Source organism: Ursus arctos, unplaced genomic scaffold, assembly GCF_023065955.2.
Source record: "Ursus arctos isolate Adak ecotype North America unplaced genomic scaffold, UrsArc2.0 scaffold_17, whole genome shotgun sequence".
NCBI lineage: Eukaryota > Metazoa > Chordata > Mammalia > Carnivora > Ursidae > Ursus > Ursus arctos.
In genome coordinates this window covers 12,724,940-12,747,116 of record NW_026622841.1, presented here as the reverse complement: position 1 = coordinate 12,747,116, position 22,177 = coordinate 12,724,940, and the positions used below count along the sequence as shown (strand labels likewise).

Genomic DNA, 22,177 nt, shown 5'->3' with positions numbered 1-22,177 from the left:
AGAAACTTAAAAAAAAAATCAACTTACTACTTACTTTTCACTTTCACCTAGCCACTTAGAGACAAGGTCAGAGGAAGATATTGAAAAAAATGTTGAGTTGTTTGCTTCTGTTGCTACAGCTTTGGCTAAATAAGACTTTCCTGTTCCAGGTGGCCCAAATAACAGAATTCCCCTCCAAGGTGTTCTCTTGCCTAAAATTTGCAATAGAAAAAAACCATGAGAATCTCAAGACTGTTAATTTCAGTTACCGGAGACATCATCCATACTGAAGAATACTGTGAAGAGGTTTGCACTCACCAGCTATCAGAATAAAAAAAACTTTTTTTAAATAAATTAAACTAAGGTAAGTATGTCTTAGAAGTATCTTATTTGCTTTTTCTAGGGAACACTTCGTCAAATGTGTTTACATAGATATAATAATCCTTCTAACAGGAAGTTCATTTACTTCGCTCATTCATTCAGCCACTATGTACTGAAACCGCAAGGTATAGACCGAGAACTATGAACACAAAAGCATCTCTGCCCTCCATGGGCTTACAGTCTAGTAAGGGCAGAATCGTTCAGTAAAAAGGCACTTTCGGATTGTCAATTGTGTGCAATACTCAGTATCAGATTATTGTAGGATAAACTATATCCATAGGGCAAGGGGAGCTGGAAACATTTCTTTGAAATATTTATGACTCTTGGAGGAATGAAACTAACACAGTCTGGCTGATCCCTCACAAAGTTCTACTCAATTCCTGATTGCACAAGGAAGCGCAGGGTACTATTACCGGAGCATATTCTTGTTCACGTGGTTGGGTAACGATGAGGAGACTCCCTGAAATTCTAGTTTTGCCAAATTCTAGTTTTGCCAGATTCTAGTTTTGCCACATCAACTCTTTGTATTTCAATTTTCCTAATAAGAAAGCATAATGCTGCCTAAAATAAAACAGGCTGAGTTACATCTAGCAAAAATATATCAAATACACATTTAAAAAATTTCTAGGTTCAAACTGTGGGTGGGTACACGGTAACTACATAAAAATGACATGCAGATTACTAATGGCAAAACTAAATACTGTTGTGTTTATTGTTATGAAAGTCTCAACTTAGACGTGAATTCTATCTTCCTATTTTAAATATCTGCAATTGTAAGTCAGTGTTCCCTCAACTGTGGTATATATGACTGGTGGCATATGAAATGCTTTTTAGGTAGTACACAGATACTTTTTATTTAAGTAATTTTTAAAATGCGTACTAGAAAAAAATTAATTTTTCCATTTATAGTAGACACAAAGCAATCTTTTAAAATGAAGTTACTATAAAAAATAAGAAGGATTATTTAAAGTTCAAACATAGGCAAAATGATCTATGGCATTAAGAGTCAAAAGACTGATCACCTTTGCAGAGGAAAGATCTGGCAGAGGGACTCGTGGGTTATTGGTATTTATTGATCTGTGAGATGATGATTACACAGATGTACCGACTTTCTGATAATTTATGAAGCTGAACACTTTTAGGTTCCTGCTGGTCTCTGCATATTTATGCTGTACTTTACTAAAAATTTGCTCTAAAAGTGAGTGATTTAAAGAAAAATATTTAAAAAATAATAACAGTACATGTATATGGAAATAATCATAAAGAAGATACATACATGACTTGTGTTTGGAAAACACTGGTGTAAGTAATATAAAAAGAGCTCACCCATACTTTTGTGCCTTTATAGGATCGTGATGTCAACTTTTACACTGTCAATCTCATATTTCTGAAGTTAGGTTATAAGTCATACCTTGATTGGCAGAAGTGGCCCACGGGGTCTTTGCTCATCACTCCTCTACATGACATCACTTTCTCGACCTGTTCAGTTTGAGGCCAACGTCACAGATTTGCTCTCTACATAAACCAGCTTGTTTCTAAAAGGGATACCCTTCCTTGTTCACTGCTTTGCTGTGGGTATAGCCACATCACAACACAGGCTATCGGTCACAAAAAGAGACAATGTGAAGGAATGGTTCAGCAGACAAATCAGCTGCTGCTAGAGCTGTAACTTAACTACACCAGATGGCTGGGTCAGCAATATTCTCATGATGGTGAGAATGAGCTGTCCCTGAAGGATAGGTACTTGGTCTGAAAATGTTAAATAACTCTTACTCCACTTTTTAAGAAATGGGGAAAACTCTTACACAAGTGGTACATGGCCACTGTAAAAACTTCAGATGAAAGTGCAAAGTAAAAATCACCCATCATCTTATCTCCTAGGCGTAACATTAGCATTTTTATGTCAATCTGTCTACATTTACTTCTCAGCGCACCCATTTTTTTAACTACACATACCGCACATATTTACAGCTTGTGTATTGATCTTTATATATTTTAACACAGATCTACATTTCTTAACGTATATGTACCCTCTATTTGAATGAGTGCACAGTATTCCGCTGCGTGCTGGTGATTTACCCTTTGCCCTACTGTTTGACATTTAGGTGTTTTGCAATATGTGTATATTGCAAATATGTGTATGAAATAAATATCTTTGTGTAGAGGTATATCACTGACTTAGAATTTATTTAAGGTGATTATAATATGGTGACAAAAATTCATAATGCTCTACCTCAGTCGTCAATGTATTTTTAAAACAATCATCAAAAAACCTATTTAACAGTCATCTCACCTGTAAAAAGATGAGGGAATTTAATAGGCAATATCACAGCCTCTTTAAGTGCCTCTTTGGCTCCTTCTAGACCAGCAACATCGCTCCATTTCACATTTGGTCGCTCTATAACAATGGCACCTACAAAAAAAGTATATCATCTTTAAATTAAGGAAGACTATTCCATCAAATGTAAATGACAACATGAAATAGTGACATTCAAGAAATACATTATAAAATTGCCTGGAAAAGTTTTATCTATTAAAAACTTTCTTGAAATGGTGTGATTAGGAAGTAATTGTTGGGGTGGAGTCAGCAGTTGTCAGAAAGCTGGGCTGGGTGACTGGCTAACCTAGGGTAGGTCACTTAACTTTTCTACCTCCGCTTCTTCACTGGGAAGTAAAAGGAATACCGTCTGCCCCAACTACTTAAAAGGGTTAGCGAAGGATCAAATGACATAATGAATATTAGAGTGTTTGGAAAAGCACCAAACACTACATCAAGTCCTTACAATGTTTGAATGCACTGATTCTGAAGAATCCAAAGTACCTGTTCAATGGGGGTGGCTCTACTACTTCTTTTTTTAACAGAAATACCCAGTGATCTAATGCTCCCTTAAGCACCAAAAGGAAAAGATACTTAAGAACTTTAACTGGTGATAGACACACAGACAGACAGATGGATGGATAGATAAATAGTAGGGAGAATGGGAGGGAGGGGATGATGGAGGAGAGAGAGACAATGTGCGCCTGGAGATCTGCAATACTTTCCGGAGATTTGCTGAATTTTCTTTTGGGCCTCTAAATAGACCTACTTAAAATTTTTGCACATTAAAGAAATTATCTAAATAATTTAGTTTTTTAATACAATATATTCAGAAGCCACAGCAATTGTTGCAGGAAGAGTCCACAAAAGGTTTCTCTAATATAGCTTACTGGCAAAAGTTTTGAATCCTCTTGGATCAGAAGCTTTTCCAAAAGCTGGTTCTAAGGTGATGTGTAATTGTTTTAAGTATAGCTGAACATCACCACTTACACAATTCACTGATTACCAAGGAAATTAGTTTTATGGGTATTTCTTCTTGCTACAAAAGATCATTTATTATTATAAGAGAAGTTATATCACACAACCTACTTAAATTATAAAATCTTTAGCTATAGATTAAAATTAAATGAAACCCTGGGGGGCCTAGCTGGCTCAGAGGAGCATGCGACTCCTATCTCAGGATTGTAATTTCGAGCCCCATGTTAGGTGTAGAGATTACTTAAAAAAATAAAATGTTAAAAAAAAATTAAATGAAACCATAAATACTTCCTGCATTCTCAATGTTCACATTAAGTATAAATTAAAGCCAATTCATTTTTCTTTTCTATGTTCCATTCAGTTTAGTAACCCTATGTGAGGAAATAGTTACGCCATCTGATAGGATTTTGTGATAGTTTAAAAAAAAAAAAAAAAAGTAAATTTACTTTATATATAAGCAGCATCTGGTCAATTAAAGTTTTTTCTAAGTATGAATTTTCTAAATATGCCAAAACTTATCCTCACATTTAACTAATACTTTTCAAAGTTTAAAAGTCACTTTGGAATGTTAAGTGATAAAAGATTATTTAGATAAAAGTAATATTAATAAAAGTAGTAATTAAAAAGGGGGGAGTGGGATTATTGGGAATAAAAGCCAAATGATTTGTTTCCAATTGCATAAATTTATCCAGTCTTTGATTATACTCATGTTATTAAACCTCAAAAAAGTCACTGAGCATCAAAACAGCTAACAGAAAATTCAGATCATAAATTCTTTAATTTTAATAATCAAATACTACACTTAAGTCATAACTTAGAAGTAAAAGACTTAAAATACTCTTTCAGAAAAAAAAGAGGAAAGATTCAAAAAAGGATATTATACAGTGAAATCCATGAGCAAACTATTACATGAAAAGATGGAAAAAAGGACTCTGTGGTATGAAAGGCTAGGACTCCTTTCATACTCCACTTCATCCTGAAATTCCACATAAATTTCCTCATTCAAATATTTTCAGCCTATTTTTGTACATTTCTGGTTCTTATCATTACTGATTTTAAAGAAAAATTCCCTATTAAAAACTGGCTTGTATCTTTTCCAAAACTAAAGATACGCTTCAGTTTTTACTTTGTGGGAGAGAGGGAAATAAAACCAAAAGGACAGAAAAAAAACGCCTTTTGCCTTACAATCGAAATAAGGCCACCTGGCACAGACCGCTGGGTTGCCCGGCAAAACTGAGTATGAAGCGTGTGCCCACATGGCTCTGGGCAGTGGCGCTGCGGCAGCAGAAACTCAGCTCAGAATGAAAATGAAGAGACTAGTTAGTACAGCAAGATTAAAGGACTGGCCAAACTAGGTATATTCACCATTCACTAACCCAGTACCTCTATAACGGAAATCCTTCCCAGTTACGCATTCTACTTGGCAAGATTCAAATGAACAAAATACATAAAATTCAACCCAAAAAGTCATCAGCTAACGTATCAAAAACTAATCAAATCTCAGTACATAGCCAGCATTAAACAGATGCCGTTTTAGATACACACAGCCACTACCGTTTACTGAGGCCCCAAATTTGTCAGATATAACATTGGCAGTTTTTACACTGTCATAATCTTCTAATTGCCCAGAAAAGAAGGTATTATAATTTCCATTTTAGAGCTGGGGTCTTCTACTCTGAGAGGTTCGGGAACCTGCCCCAAGATCACACAGCTTTTCAACAGCAGGCCCTGGAGGGGACTCCAGATCTGAATGGAACCAAAATCTGTGCCCTCTCACCATGCCACTATACTACACGCACAGGAGAACGAAAGGCTTTTAGAGGTATGGAAGGTAAAAACAGAAAGCTGGAAGAGATAAATGTAAATGGCAACACTGAAATAAGATAAAACACAGATGAGAAAGGTCTGGAAACATGAAATAAACCATCAATGAATCAGCTACAGCAAGAGCAATAAAAGCCAAGTGTGAGTCCCAATTCATTGTGCTCCTCTGACAATTTGGAAATTTTAATACCGTCAGATTTTGTAATGTGCTAGTAGTGTAAATGCTACCTTCTCTAAAAGGGGGCAGATAAGACAAAATGAAAAAGAGGAAGCTGACTGACAGATTTTTTAAGGCACATATAAGAGCAAACAATATTTTTACTACACAGGAAAAACCAATCTAGTAGAGACCCTACAGAGCAAATGCTATGAAAATGGACAAACGAAGTCAGCGTGTGAGCACTGGGAACCAAAGCCAGTTCGTGAACCTCATCTGAATACAGGGGGAAAAACAATTCAAATAGACAGCTCACCACGAGGTTTTTTAAAAAAAGATAGTAAATTTAAAAATGAAATCTAAAGCAACCTTGAAGTTGATTCTGTAGTTTCTTTTTTTCAGGATCATCAGATTCTCCTTCCCCATCACTGTCATTCCTAATAAAAAGAATTTAATATATTCAAATGATCACTCGTTGCTATCAAAATAAGGCAAAAATGAAGGAAAAATTAATCTGAAATAGTGTAACTTAAGTGGCAAAATAAGACATTCACATTAAAAGTTATGCTTATTTTATTACTTTTAAGAGTGTATTAAATAAAATAGTAAGCAGGCATAGTATCCATCAATATGGAATCATGAAAAGGAAAGTGGCAAAAGACCAGAGTGAAGTCAGGAACCAGCTCCAAATTCCCATGACATACGTACGGATGTACAAATTCATAAATGCACGCCCCACACCTCATTCCACAAAAGACTTAAGATGAATTACAGGAGAGTCGTGAACAACATAAAAACACCAAACCAGGCAAACTATGTATCAGAACAAGAAGCCATAACCAGGAGAGAAAAACCCAGAATATTAATTATTTAAGGTACAAAGGTCTATAATCCTCAGTTTGGGGGTTCCAAAGAATAGGTGAACCTACTGATGAAAATGAACTGAGACCAAAAGACAAGTAAATCAACCCATATATTTCATATCTGAGAATTTATTCTGAAAAAATAATTTAAAAGGAGTTCAAAGATTTGACTACAAGGATAATCATGCCCACACTGTTCCCAAAAGGGAAAAAAATTAGAAATCAAGTATGTCCAATTATGGGGATTAGCATATGATACACTACGTTGTGATCTTTAAAAATGATATTGTAGGAATAGTTTACTGACATGTTTATAATACAACGTTGAATGAAAAGTGATAAAGCAAAAAATACAGCATTATATCATTTTTTAATATAACATATAATGGGAGATTCAAAAGCTTGACAGAGTTTTCCCCAAAATGGGACTGGCTTGTTTATCATAGGACGGTGGGCTTATGGGTTAGGTAGCAACTGCCACCTGATTCACTTGACATTCACTCCAACCTTGTTCTACCACGCTTTCTTGTATAATAAAGACTGCACTTAAAAAAGTTGCCCTTTCTGGGCTTCCTTGCAGCGAGGTCTCCACATGAGACCACAGTTCCTCCAAGAAGGTGGAGGCAAGCAACTGAGGTGACAACTGCATGCGAGGAGAACATACATTCGAGCGAAAGCCCTGGCGCGCCGACGGAGCTGTGGCAGAGGTCCTACTGGCCCCTGCCTGGCATCAGAAGGCCTTAACAGGGGCACTGCCAGCAGTGCGATCCCTACCACAACAACCCTGGTGGAGGTGGGCATTTCTCCCAATGATATGGAATCCAAGCTTGATTCGCTGCCCCCACCCCAAATCTGTAAGGTCAATACTGTATAATAAACCCCTTTTTGCTTAAATCTGCCAAGGTGGGTCCTGCTATTCAATAGAGAATTGGCATCCTCCTGCTAGGTCGCCATCTCAGGAGGGGAGACTACAGGGTCTTCAAGCAAGACCAGAAAGCCTCAACTCACAGGGAGGAGAGGACATCTCTGCTGGCAAGGGAGTCTCAGGAAAGGCTTGGGGGGGGGGGGCGGGTGTCCAGGCACTAGAGGTTGACGAAATTTTTCCCAAGAGTTTCATTTTAATTTTGGAGACCCAGTCTTCCATTAATTGGCCCACCCCTCATAAAAGAAACCCTAAAGTTGATCTTTGTTGAAATTCAACAATCCATAAGATCAGCTGGGGTCTGATTTTTGTTACGTCAACACTGTAGGTGCAGAAGATAAAAATATTCTTAGGTGTCACAGGAACTCCCTGGTTCCCTGACCATGTCTTGAATAGAGAATATAAAACCTTGAGCTTGTAATTCTCTTCAAACTCTCCCATGTGGTCAACTCTAGCTCTTACATTCTTATGTTCTTCAAAACGGCCTTTGGTAGTAGCAGCCACAGACGCCCTGAAGCACTGCCTTCAAAAGACACTCCATTCCTGTGACCACAGGAGGTTATCTAAGTACCTTGTGCCACTGCATCCCATGAATTATGAGTATCACATCCTCTAACACGAACCAGAACCTCCTGCTTTCAAACCCAACCAGGCCAGATAACCCCATCCCAGAGTTTCATTTTTCAGATGTAAGAGACCACGTTCCAATAAAACTATTTACAAAAACAGGCAGCAGGTCATATTTGGCCTAGGAGCCAAGGACGGTCAACATCTCGTTTAAACAAAGGAAACTGATTTCACAAATTAAATGTAATTTTATCTTTTAATGAGATATAATTGAATCTAACACTCTAAAATACATACCCCTTCTCATCAGCTGGACTCGGCTGTCCCTCTTTCACTGGCTTCTGTGGATTTTTCTCTTTCTTTTTCAGGTACTCCTTTAGTTTTTCTGCTCTATCAAGATATTCTGTACACTTTGCCCTAATACTTTGCTTGGCTTTATCACCTTGAGCTTCATCTATTAAAGGGAAATCAGAGAGATTTTTCCATTAGTATTCTACACAGACAGGTTTAAACTTTGCGACAAGGACAATCTATTTTGGGGGAGGGAGGAAGAGCATCTCTAGTTCATTGTGACCAATGATCATCAACTCTTCTCTGCTTCCTCTGGCATAGTTGGAGGCCAACAGTGGGTCTGAGTCTGAAAAGAGATCTCAGCAAGACACTAGGATATTTTAAGTATCTAAATGCTAAATAAGATGAAGAAATTATTTAATATTCTGTGGGCTTTATATTCTTCCCATAACATTTTGTGCAGATAGTTGAAAGCTGCTTGTCCCATACAAAACCAATTATAAGACAAACAGAAGTAATATTAACCATTTCCATTAATGTCTACATAAACTTAATTTCATAGTAAAAAAATGACAAAAATCCCCTATATTATATGTACCACTAATATCGTAATTTTACTACATAAAGAAAGGCCTCTGTGAGAGCGATTTCAAAAGTAGTCTTTGGCAGGTCGTGTGGTGCATGGGACTAGCCCCACATATCTTATGTTATGATTCATTCTTAGTTTCACTTTTATTAGACAGAAAAACCTCAAAATGAAATGGAGAAGCTCAAAAGAAAATCCTATATTATCCAAATGCTAAAACTGTTATTTAAAAAGAACTACAAGAAAGACACTTTTCAAATGCTCAGCATTAGGTTTAAGATCAACAAAGGCAGTGTTTTTTACCCATTTTCCCCTCACTGCTGTATCCCAGTGCCTACAACAATACTTGGTACATGGGAAAAACGCAATACATATTTGGAAAATATGCGAATAAAATGTCTCACAACATATTTTTTTAAAGGTACTTAAGAGCATTTTTAGAGATGCTTAGAAAATGTGAGGTTCATACATAATCTGAGTATATTACTAATAAAATAAAAACTATTTCCATTAACTACATAGTATTTTAATACGTTTAGGTATACAAAGTAATAGTAACTATGATAACTGTGCATATTTGTTTGCTGAATACTTAAAAATTATTAACAAGTAGGAGGAATTTTTCGCAAATGGATGGTTTAGAATTTTCTGGCACTGTATTTCAATTTTTATAAATAAAATAGAATAATCTTTTCCTTTAACATTTTAAAATAAAAAGCAAACTATGACCTTACATTTAACTACATGAAGAAAATACTGAACAGCGTGTTGGTAGAGTTGAAGAGCTTCCTCATAGTTCCCAGCTTTGTCTTCCTGGGCTGCTTTGCCTGCAAGATCTATTGCTTTCTGTTTGAAGGGAGGCAAAATCATACCATCAAAATCACATAAGCATAACTTTGAAGTAAATGATCATACTGAAAGTTTTTTTTTTTAATAAAAGCAACCTTAAAACAAACCCATCTGTTTCCCCTAAATCCCAATTGCATGTTACTATAAATTGTAATGATTTATAATATGTAAACTACATTTGTTATATGGGTAAATGATATCTGATTTCTACTTTATCCAGTACCAATCACTAAGATTCTCATAATTTTCATTCAAGCTTAACAAAACCGAAAACTTGAACTTTTGAGCAGCAAAAAGATGCCACGCAAAAGATCATAGAATCATTAAGATAATATTTAAAAACATTCATAGTAATATAGAAAACATGTTTATAATGGAATTTTTAAAAAAGGCACAACACAATTTTTACATGTAGCATGAGTTCGACTATTTGAAACAACAGCAAAAACAAACAAAAAAAACCACAGGAAAAAGATGGAAAGAAAATTTAACAGAGGTTGTCTTTGATAAGACTCAACTTTTTCTTTTTCTGCTTTTTCACATCTTTTAAAGATGCCTGTAATGCACATGGGCTTTTGTAGTATTAAAAAAAACACCTGAAACAGATCCATACAAATATGCAAAAGCAAGTTAATGGTGGAAGAAACAGTGCTGGAGCAATTAGACATCTATGGGGGGGGAGACACAGAGACTCAGAATCCTTTTTTTTTTAAAAAGCAGGCTCCATGCTCAGCATGGAGCCCAACATGGGGCTTGAACTCACAACCCTGAGATAAAGACCTGAGCTGAGATCAAGAGTCAGACTCTCACCGACAGCCACCCAGGTGCCCAGAGACAGAGAATCTTGACCTAAACCACTCTGTACAAAAATTAACTCACTATATTGTTCGCCCAAAACTAACATTACATTGTATGTTAGCTAACTGGAATTTAAATAAAAACTTTTTAAAAAATCACATATGCTCTTGAAAGCAGAGAATTTTCTCTGGTTGAAATTAGGAGATAAGAGGCAGAAGGAAAGGTCAGAAAGAATAGAAGCAGGATGAAAATTCAACCAACCACACTGGATGGAAGAAGAAAGTGGCAAGGAGTCAGAGTATGCAGGCGGCTTCCACAAGGGGAGAATCACCCTCAGCTGACAACCAAGAAAAAGAACATCAGTCTGACAACCACGTGAAACCAAAATCTGCCAACAACCTGAATGTTTTTAGAGGCAGATACATCCATTCCTAGAGTCTTCGAAAATAAACAAAAATGCAGCCCTGCAGACACCCTGATGACAGCCTGGTAAAACTCTGAGCTAGAACCCAGCTGAGTTATGCCGTACCTGGACTTCTAGCCTATTTAATTTGAAAAAAAAATTAACTCACAATGGATTATGGACTTAAACATAAAATGTGAAACTATAAAATCTTTATAGAGAAAACAGAAAATCTTTAGCATCTAGGGCTAGGCAAAGGGTTCTTAAGACTACATACCAAAAAGCACGATATATAAAATGACTATGGTATTAGAATAAGAAACAGACACATAGATCAATGGAACAGAAGAGAAAGCCCAGAAATAAACCCACACACATACATGGTCAATTAATTTACCACACAGGAGCCAAGGATATCCAAAGAGAAAAGGACAGTCTCTCCAATAAATGGTGTGGTGACTGGGTGGTGCAGTTGGTCGGGTGTCTGACTCTTGCTTTTGGCTTGGGTCGTGATCTCAGGGCCACAGGACTGGGCCCTGCATCATGCCCCGCGCTCGGCGGAGAGTCTGCTTGGGATTCTCTCTCTCTCTCTCTCCCTCTGCTCCTCCTGCTCGTGTGCTCTCTCTCTAAAGTAAATAAGTACATCTTAAAAAAGAAATGGTGTTGGGAAAACTGGACAGCAACATGCACAAGAATGAAACTGGACTACTGTCTTACACCATCCATGAAAATTTAACTCAAAATGGATTAAAGATTTGAACATAAGACCTGAAACCGTAAAACTCCTTAAAGAAAATACAAGCAAATAAGTTTGGACTCTGGTCTCGGGGATGATATTTTGGATTTGATAACCAAAAGCAAAGGCAACAGAAGCAAAAACAAACATGTGGAACCACATCAAACCAAAAAGCTTCTGCACAGCAAAGGAAACCATCAACAAAATGAAAAGGCGACCTACAGAATGGGAGAAAATATTTGTAAATCATGTATCTGCTAAGGGGTTAATATCCAAAATATATAAAGAACTCATACAACTCAATAGCAAAAGAACCAAGCAATCCAATTAAAAAATGGGTAGAGGATCTGAACAGACATTTTTCCAAAGGTATAACAGATGCCCCCCAGGTATATGAAGCAGCTCTCAACAGGACTAATCATCAGGGAAATTCAAATAACCTCACACCTGTCAGAATGCCTGTTATCGATAAAACAAGAAACAGCAAGTGCTGGTGAGGATGTGGAGAAAGGGGAACCCTTGTGCACTGTTGCCAGGACTGTAATTGGTGCAGCCCCTAAGGAAAACACTATGGAGGTTCCTCAAAAAATTAAAAATAAAACTACCATATGATTCAGCAATTTCCCTCCTAAGTATTTATCCAGAGAAAATGAAAACATGAACTCAAAAAGATATATGCACCCCAAAGTTTACTGCAGCAATATTTAAAATAGCCAAGATACGGAAACAACCTATGTGTCCACAGATAGATGAATGGATAACGAGAATGTGGTATACATATACAATGGAATATTATTCAGCCATAAAAGGAGAAATCTCAGCATTTGTGACAACACGAATAGCTTTTAGGGCATTATGCTAAATGAAGTAAGTCAGAGAAAGACAAATACCATATGATTTCCCTTATGTGTGAAATCTAAACAACAAAAAATCCACAATCAAAAAATCCCAAGCTCACAGATACAGAAAACAGACTGGTAGTTATAAGTGGGAAAGGTGAAACAGGTGAAGGAATCCACAAATACAAACTTCTCATTATAAAATAAGTAAGTCATAAGAATGTAATGTACAGTATGGTGACTACAGTTAATAATACTGCATTACATACCTGAAAGTTACCAAGGGAGTACATCTTAAAAGTTCTCATCACAAGAAAACCATTTTTGTAAAAATGAAATGTGACAGATGTTACACAGACTTATTGCAGTGATAACTCACTATACAAATAATGAATCATACTGTACACCAGAAGCAAATGTGTTATATGTCAATTATACTTCAAAAAAAAAGAAAGAAAGAAAGAAAAGAAAAATGATAAATTGGATCTCATCAAATTAAAAAATTTTTGGTCTGTAAAAAATCCTGTTAATAGGATGAAAAGACAAGCTACAGATTGGGAGAAACACTTGCAAACTACATATTTAGGAAAGGACTAGTATTTAGAATATAGGAAGAACTCCCAAAACTCAACAGTTTAAAAAGAATCTAAGTAGAAAATCAGCTGAGGGGCGCCTGGGTGGCTCGGTCGTTAAGCGTCTGCCTTCAGGTCAGGGCGTGATCCTGGCGTTCTGGGATCGAGCCCCGCATCAACCTCCTCCGCTGGGAGCCTGCTTCTTCCTCTCCCACTCCCCCTGCTTGTGTTCCCTCTCCTGCTGGCTGTCTCTCTCTCTCTCTCTCTCTCTCTCTGTGTCAAATAAATAAATAAAAAACTTAAAAAAAAAAAAAAAGAAAATCAGCTGAAGACAAGAACAGACATTTCACCAAAAAAGTAATACTGATGGCAAATTAGCACACAAAAAGATGTTTAAAATCATTAGCCACTAGAGAAAGGCAAATTAAAACCACCATGAGATATTTCAAAACATCTATCAGCATGGCCAAAATAAAGAAAAAGTGACGATAATACCAAATGCTGGTAAGGATACAGAGAACTGATCACTTATACATTGGTGGTAGGATGTAAAATGGTAGTCACTCTGGGAACTGGTTTGTTGTTTACAAATGTAAACATGCAGCTACCATATGAACCAGCAACTGCACTCCTGGGTATTTATCCCATAGAAATGAAGACTTGTGTTCACACAACAATTTATACATGAATATTCCAGATGTCCTTCAACCATAGAGTGGTTAAACATACTGTGGTATATATACCCATAGCATGGAGTACTACTCAGTAATGAAAAGGAACTACCTTGATCCACAGGACATGAATGAATCTTGAGAGAATTATGCTAAGTGAAAAAAACCAATTCCAAAAGGTTACATATTGTATGATTCTATTTATATAACCTCTTGAAATGATAAAACCAGAGATGGAGGGCATATTAGTACTGTCAGGAAACAGGGATGCAGGGTGGGGGAAGAGAAAGAGAGGTGATTATGGTTCTCAAAGGGCCACAGGAGGGATCTCTGTGGATAGAACTATTCTTCTTCTCTTCTTTTTTTTTTTTAAGATTTTACTTATTTATTTGAGAGATAGAGAGTGAGAGCGAACATGAGAGGGGAGAGAGTCAGAGGGAGAAGCAGACTGCCGCTGAGCAGAGAGCCTGATGCAGAACTCGATCCTGGGACTCCAGGATCATGACCCTGAGCTGAAGGCAGTTGCTTAACCAACTGAGCCACCCAGGCGCCCCTGGATAGAACTACTCTATATCATGACTGGGACAGAAGGTACTTACCCATGTGACAGAACTCTGAACACACACACACACACACACACACACACACACACACACACACACACACTATACATGAGTACAGAGGCTCCTGGATGGCTAAGTCAGTTCAGTGGCTGCCTTCAGCTCAGGTCATGATCTCAGGGTCCTGGCATGGAGCCCTGCTACAGGTCGGACTCCCTGCTCAGTGGGAAGTCTGCTTCCCCTCTCCCTCTGCTTGCCATTCCCCCTGCTTGTGCGTACACGCTCTCTCTCTCAAATAAATAAAATCTTTAAAATATATATATATATATATATATATACACACACAAGTACACATAAAACTGGAAAATCTGAGTAAGATTGGTGGAATATATCAATGTCAACATCCAGGTTATGATACTGTACTGTAGTTTTACAAGATGCTACTACTGCAGGCAATGGGTGAAGGGTACACGGGATCTCTCTATTATTGCTCACAACTGCACATGAACCTATGGTTATTGCAAAATAAAACTTCCATTAAAAAACTATTTTTAATATTTAAAAACACACATATATATAAGAACAAGCATGGTTTATTAAAACATTCCACCTGGATTCATCCAGGTAGTAAAACTATTCAACAGAAATAAGAGCCAGTAGAAAAAAGAATCATGGCGATGCTAGAGTAAAAATAAGCATATAATTAAGATAAGACAAAAAAATCATTCAAACAGTCCCAAACCAATCAGATGTGAGAATATTATATTTTGAAGCAGCTGCTATGGACTGCAGACAGATGGAATGAAAACTGTGAATGGGAGGAATGGGCCTTCCATCTGTTGGAGGTGTTTTAGCATTGATAAGATGTAGTAGCACATATTTCACAGTTCAAATAGCCTGAACCTGAAGCTAAATTTTCAGAAGTTTGGTAAGCTAGGCACGGTGGAGTCACAGTACTCATACACGTGGTCAACTGGTGGTTTGGTGCACCTGGTCATTTAAAAATGGATGCAGAAGACTCCGTGGCTACGCCATGCAGAAGAAATAAGTTCTTTCTTATTCTAGCTACAATTTTCTATTATTTTGAATTGCTGTGCCTCTCACCTCTCCAGCTACACACCCCCCTCATTGGCAGTTAGTCCTTTTTTTGGCACCACACTGCTGGTTAAAGAAAACTCTTACAGTCAGTATTTAATCCTAGCGCTGAATATGCTATGAATGACTTTAAACCAGCCTTTCTCTGATGGATGTGACTCTATGTGCACTGTCCAAAATGCAAGCCACTATCTACAATCGACTTCTAAGCACCTGTGGCTAGTGTGACTAAGGAGTTTTAAATTCTGAGTAAAATTTAAAATTAAATAGCTACTTGTATCTACCGTACTAGACAGCACATGTTAAACCTTTAGTCAAAGATGATGATTCGAGAATATGCATTTGTTTTTCCCTTGCTGAATACCCCACTTCACCCTTGTTTCTGTTAGCATTTTTCACCTGAAATGAAATTAACTGTGTCTTGTATGGTTCTGGAGTGCCAATTATTCTTAAATCTGACCATTCCATCGCTACTACCCTAGCTCAATCCACTAACACATCTGTCCAAACTACCACCTCGCCTCCTAAGTGGTCAGCCGGCTTCCGCACTCAACACCGTGAAGTCCTTAGCGCAACTAGTGAAGGACCGCTCCCCCTCTGATGGATTCCCACTGCTGGGTCATGGTCTTGGTCTACAAGGCCTTCAATGACCCAGGCCCTGGCTCCTTCTGGGTTGCCTCTCAACCCGTTAGTCCACCTTCACTCAGGCAGCCTGTGCACTGTTGATTCCTCTGCCTAGAATGCCCTTCCCCCCACAGGTGCATGACAGTCTCCTTTTCAGTCACAGAGCAAATGCCAAGTCCTCAGAGAGGCCCGCCCTAATCTATTTCAGAGGCTGTACTCCCTTCATCCCTGTTTTCAGGTCTCCCCTCACCCCCATCCCATCACTGTGCTTATCACTACATTTATTTGTGGATACTCACTTATTGCCTATCTCCTTTAATATAAAGGTGAGCACATGAGCATGAGCACGAGCACAGGGGCTTCACCTGCAGCACTGTGCTATCCCCAGAGCCTGGAACAGTACCTGGAACACACTGGGTACTTACTAAAATTGTTGAACAAATGAAAAAAAATCCCCAATTGCTTTCTCAAAATCTTCTGCCTTTTGGTTATTCTACCTCTATAATTTCTAACAATCTTTCTCCACTGGATATTTTCCTCTGTTAATGCTATTTCTTTTCCCTATGCTCTGGAGAATCCCTATGCTCTTTTCCCTATGCTCTGGAGACCATCCCCACCTTCCTTCTGATATTCACCCTGTCAATTACATGCCACTCTACTGCTCTCCCAACCTGACCCTCTCCCCTTTTTTGGGGGGCCTTCCTCAGCATAAACATGTATGTAAAGTCCTACTTCAAACTCTTATCTACAAAACACAAACTAAAACACACCTGCTCTGGGGCGCCTGGGTAGTGCAGTTGTTAAGCGTCTGCCTTCGGCTCAGGGCGTGATCCCAGCATTCTGGGATTGAGCCCCACATCAGGCTTCTCTGCTAGGAGCCTGCTTCTTCCTCTCCCACTCCCTCTGCTTGTGTTCCCTCTCTCCCTGGCTGTCTCTGTCAAATAAATAAATAAAAATCTTAAAACAAAACAAAACACACACCTGTTCTCCCCAATTCCTAGGTTCCTCCCTAGATACTACCTTACTCATCTTTTTACCTCCATAGCAAAATCCCAAAAAGAACTCCAAGTTCATCACAGTTCCTTGATTCCTCCATGGCAATGCTTCCTGCTGACTACCAGGTCTCACACTTACCTAACTCTCCACAGCATTTAACCCTCCTAACAGACACCTGGACGTGGCCTCCTCCTCCTTTGGCCTCCATGGCACCATTCTCTCTTGGTTTTACTCTGGATTATATAATGATTCTTTTTTAGGCTCCCTTTTCTCTCGCCCTAAATGCCACTACTCCAGAGTTTCTACCTGTTTCTTGTTTTTCCTCATTCTATGAACTCTCCAGGATGCCCACAACCTCTGCTTCCATCCGTACACTATTAACTCTCAAACCCTTGTTTCCAGCCTGGTCCCCTCTCTCTAGTTCTACACTTATGTACCCAACTGGCCAGCAAATATGCCCCTCTTCTGGTAATCCCAGAACCAATTCCTCCCCATTCAACCCAGGAATCTGGAAGAAAACCCAGACTCCTTCTGCCCCTCTTTCTAAATGTGGAGCCCAGCCTGACTGTTCTTCCTCTTCAGTCGGTCTCTGATCAATCCTTTCTTCTTCAACAGGTACTACACTACTTTGGCCCTCACTATCTTCCATCACACAGAACCCTGCCTCCCTAACTGGTCTCCCTGTTTCCAGGCTAGCTACCAATCAAGCTGTCCCCTGTACACAGACGGTAGTTTCCTTCTAAAACAAGAACCTGAGCATACTACCTTCTGATTCTCCATCTACAGCAGGAAGGACCAATCATCTCTGTGTGGCACACACCTCTCCATGGCCTAACTGGCCTGTCCTCCCATCTTACACACAGTCCCAGTCACAGCAAACTAGGGACAACTCAGACCTCAGGCGTTTGTTTATGGTGTACTCTCTACCTGGAATATACCATCCAACTATCTCCCTATAAGACTCCAGCTTCTCCAAGCACCAGCATAGTCATGGTCTTCCTGCTGCAAAGCCCTCCCCCACAACTCCAGGTGGCCTAGCCTATACTTCCTCTGAATTTCCACTACCTCTGGTCCATGCTTCCAAAGATCACACAGTATCCCCATCTGCCACTTTATATGTCTTCTCACATCAGAATATAAGCCCTTGGAAATCAAGAGTGATATATTACTTTTATGATTCCCTAAGACTTAGCAAAACTAATGGCATATTTAGGACTGAGTAAGCTGAGTTCTATGCATACTGCATTACTTCAATTTCTCCTAACCCTCTCCAAGGTTTATTATACTTATAGACTGAGGTATATATTCTTTGTCTTTACCTGAAATGCATCCCATTTTCTTGTCCAAAAAGGCTTAACTTCATAGTGAAAGAAAGCACAAACTTACAAGCAAATAAACCTAGATTCAAAACTAACTTCAATACTAATTAAAATCACTACCTTAGTGAATTTTAGTTTCTTATACTGTGAAACTGAAGTAATATTGAAGAGTTGTTTTGAAGATTAAATAAGATCACACCAAATACCAGGTGGACAATTAGTGTCAGTACCTTTCACATTATGTAAGCTCACATCATCTCCTCTGTGAAACATTTCTCATTTATCCTTGAAGAGTTAGATAAGCCCTTCCTTTCTGACCTCCTGCACTAACCTCTAATTCTATTACAGCACTACTGTGTTATTTTATAATTTTGATTTTTAGTTATCTGCATTCCTCCATTAGATTATAAGCATCTGGTTATGGGGAGTCTTGCCTTGTTCGCTGGGAAAATTATTTGTTATTTGAATATTCTTCATCCAAATTTTCTAGGTTACAAGGTTAAAAAGATTGAATGAGAAAGGGCACTTATGACCCAACCACAATACAATTATAACTCAACATCTCCTTGTTTACCACCAGCAACATGCCTTTACTATGTGTCAATCTTTAACTGATTCACTGAGGAACACCTGCCCCAATTCAAATATGATGCAAACGGAAGTTTAGAATGAAAAGTGCAGTTATTACAAAAGAAAAAAGGTATCGGTAAATGGATGAAAATTATGTTGCGGAATGTCCCGATTACATGCAAGGTCTTGACAAAGGAGAAGTTAGTGGAATAAAATGAGTTAACTGACAAACCAACAAGGATGAAGACAGTACTTCAAAAGAAATTACCTTTAATATTCAAAGGGACAATACTTTTTCCAAGAACATTTACCAGAAAGACCCTTTCTGAATGGGGCTACCAAAAAAAAAAAAAAAAAAAAAAAAAAAAAAAATCAAAAACTAAAAACCAAAGAACAATGTTAAGTGGAGATTGTTATATCTTTTTAATGCAAGCCTGTTGAAGCCTGTTGGAAAAGATACACACAAAAATCAACATATGACCTATTCTTGATTCTAAGGACTAAGTCACAGTTGCAATTATGTTTTGAGATATTTAAAACGTAATATTTTACATTTTCAACGTGAAAGTCACAGGAAAGCTCCTCCCTCCCCCAACTCTCTCTCTCTCTCTCTTTTTTTTTTTTTTGGTGAATTTTTGAGCTCTATTTAAATGGATCTACTTTTAGTGGTCTTTCTTTAGGATCAACTACCCTGGTTTGAGCAGGTCCTCCATTATCCTTGGAGCTTGCACCAGGCACTCAATAAATGTCTGATCAACTACTGCAAGACCAAGACAAGGATTCAACACAGGCATTTCACGCTGGTCTTTTCCCCAAACTGAACTAGTGGACGGGGAGTCCTCGAGGCTAAGACACATTCCAAACCCCTCTGACACCTCAGATCCATTGTGGGGATGGGAGGAACTATTTCAGAAATTTCTCTTCTCAAATGAATTCCATAGAGATCCAACAATTATGTCTAGAAGTTAGGAGTCTATGATTTATGTACAAAATACTGTACTCGCTGCGGTAGGGGTGGGAAAGTGGAGCACAAAGGAGCTTAAGTCTACTCCCTGATTTTGTATACATTTTGGGAGCCATTGTAGAGTGCACATGAACGCACAGCTCAATGAACTCACGGATCCCTCAAACTCTAAAACTGTCTTCATAGTTCTATTCACCTGACAGCTAAAAGAGAAAGGCTTCGCTATGCCAGCTTGAGAGACGGAGAACTGAGACCACCTTATGTTCAACTGGCTCAGAGCAGTGCTTTGCAAACACTACGTTCTTTTCTCTCTCTTGCAGTGATTGGAGCGTCGGTGCCTCTGGTTCGAAGCTCTGCCCACTTCGGCTCAAAAGTGAAGAGTCTCACATAGCCGGTGGGCTGGGGCGACCCCGGAAGCTGGAGGAAAGAGCCCGACCCTCCCGCCTGCGGCTGGGCGCCGCCCTCCTCCGCCCCGCACCAGGGGCGCGGCCGCTTCCTCCCTCCTCCCCGGCCCCCACTCCTAACCCCGCACCGCCCCTCGGCTCCGGCTCTCCAGGGGGCGGGAGAACAGTGATACCTGGAGGTTAGACGAGGTGGATGTCATGGCGGAGATCCGAGGCGGTTCTCTGGGGAAGAACGAGGGCAGAGGAAGCCAACAGCGGCAATATCGAATCGCGCCGGGTGTTGCCCCAAGCGTGCGCACGCTGGGGGTTTTCGGACACCGAGCGGCAGCTTCCTTTCTGGAACTTGTTCCAAAACCACACGGCGTTCCAAGGGCCGCCCGACCCTTCTCACAAAACTTCCGCAATCCTAAGCCCCCCCCCTCCGGGCTCTTGTCCCGCCTCTGGCCTCAGCACTTCCGCTTTCGTCATCAGCACGCGCGGACCCAGTCTTCAGCCATCCCGGTCTCGCCTAAGCCCCGGGATATCGCGAGGCCGGTTGCGACATCCCTGAAACCCTCCCCGGCCTTGTGAACGTCAAGCTGGGCGCAGGCGCACTGCTGCTTTGGCCTAGGGGCAGAGAGGACACCTAGAGTCAAGATCTGTTCTCTTTTCTTCGATTTTCAAATGTCTTATACTTGAGATCAATTCTTGGCGCTGGCTCCTTTCACTCCATGTCATGGAGCGTGCTCTGTAGCTCTATGGCTTTTGAGCGAAAAAAGTCATCCCATTTCTAAGACCCACCAGCTGGAGACTTGGGCCGGTGACTGCCAAATGGGGGTAATTATAGTACCTACCGCAGGATAGTGAAGAATGCTAGTAGCGTGCGATAGCATAGTGTTAGGTGAACAGTGAGATCTCAGTAGGCTTCAGGGCTTATTACTCGAGTTTACAGTCCATTCAACAAGCATTTTTCGAATGATTGTCATGGCTCTATGAGGCCCTGAGCATGTTAAAAGATATGTATGGCTGCTGCCCTCGAGGAGCTCACGTTTTTGGTGGGAAAGCAGGCTCCTGAACACAAGTCTTATGAAACTGGGAGATCAGATATCTTTTATACCATTTCTAAGGAAGGTTAATGACGTGAGAGGTTAAGTGCCGTATGTGAGATCACGTATCAGGGATTAGTCGCAGAACTAAAATAAGACTTTCCTCAGCCGTTCTAGTGCTTGTAGCCAAAATCCTCTTCTTCTTCCTTTCATAGTTAAGCTTCCCAAAGGAAAGTGAAACATATTTAATCATTCCTTCATTCTATTTCCCACTCACTCCCTAGTTCTTTCCAATCATCTGGTGTCTCCTAAATAATTAAAATACTCCCGCTCCTTTCTTACTAGGTATTGTCAACTACCGAGTTCTAATAGTATTATACTGATACAAATTTCTTAGTTTTGATAAATATACAAGATGTTAACAGCAGGGAAAGTCGGGTAAAGAGTTTGTGGGAATTCTCTATATATCTTTGCAACTCTTCTGTAACTATTATTTTAAAATAAAAATTTTTAAAAATTCCTGGTCTTTGGGAGCTTACATTCTAGTGGGATAGAAACTTGTTACCTTTTACGTGTTTAAAAATGTAAATCTGAAAATGTTAAATGTGTGATGATTTATAAAGTACTTCCACATACATTATCTTATTTCCTAATTATGTGAAATCGATCTTAAGTATCCCATATGAGGAAAACTAAACCTCAGAGACATAGATAGATGTTCCCCAATCCATGCAGCTTTTAAGTGGCAAAGTTGGAGTCTGATCCCAGCTCACCTGACTCCAGATCGACTATTAGAAGATAAAACAGTCACAAATGGTAGAATTGAGGCAGATTGCACCATGAAGCCACAGAGGAGAGACCGCTTAATTTGGAATGAGTGGCTAGGA

At 39.2% G+C, this 22,177-nt stretch overlaps 1 protein-coding gene across 1 annotated transcript in view; it reads right to left on the bottom strand.

Annotated features, from left to right (window-relative positions):
• Nucleotides 1–20,728, bottom strand: part of VPS4B (vacuolar protein sorting 4 homolog B) — a 29,089-nt gene extending 8,361 nt beyond the window's left edge. The window contains exons 1-6 of the mRNA XM_026496445.4: nt 20,439–20,728; nt 9,600–9,711; nt 8,286–8,442; nt 6,006–6,073; nt 2,654–2,773; nt 35–191 (exon numbers count right to left, since the gene is read on the bottom strand). Of these exons, the coding sequence (XP_026352230.1) occupies nt 35–191; nt 2,654–2,773; nt 6,006–6,073; nt 8,286–8,442; nt 9,600–9,711; nt 20,439–20,465 (641 nt within the window). The 5' untranslated portion in view covers nt 20,466–20,728. The remainder of the gene's footprint in view (nt 1–34; nt 192–2,653; nt 2,774–6,005; nt 6,074–8,285; nt 8,443–9,599; nt 9,712–20,438) is intronic.
• Between the last annotated feature and the right edge of the window lie 1,449 nt (nt 20,729–22,177).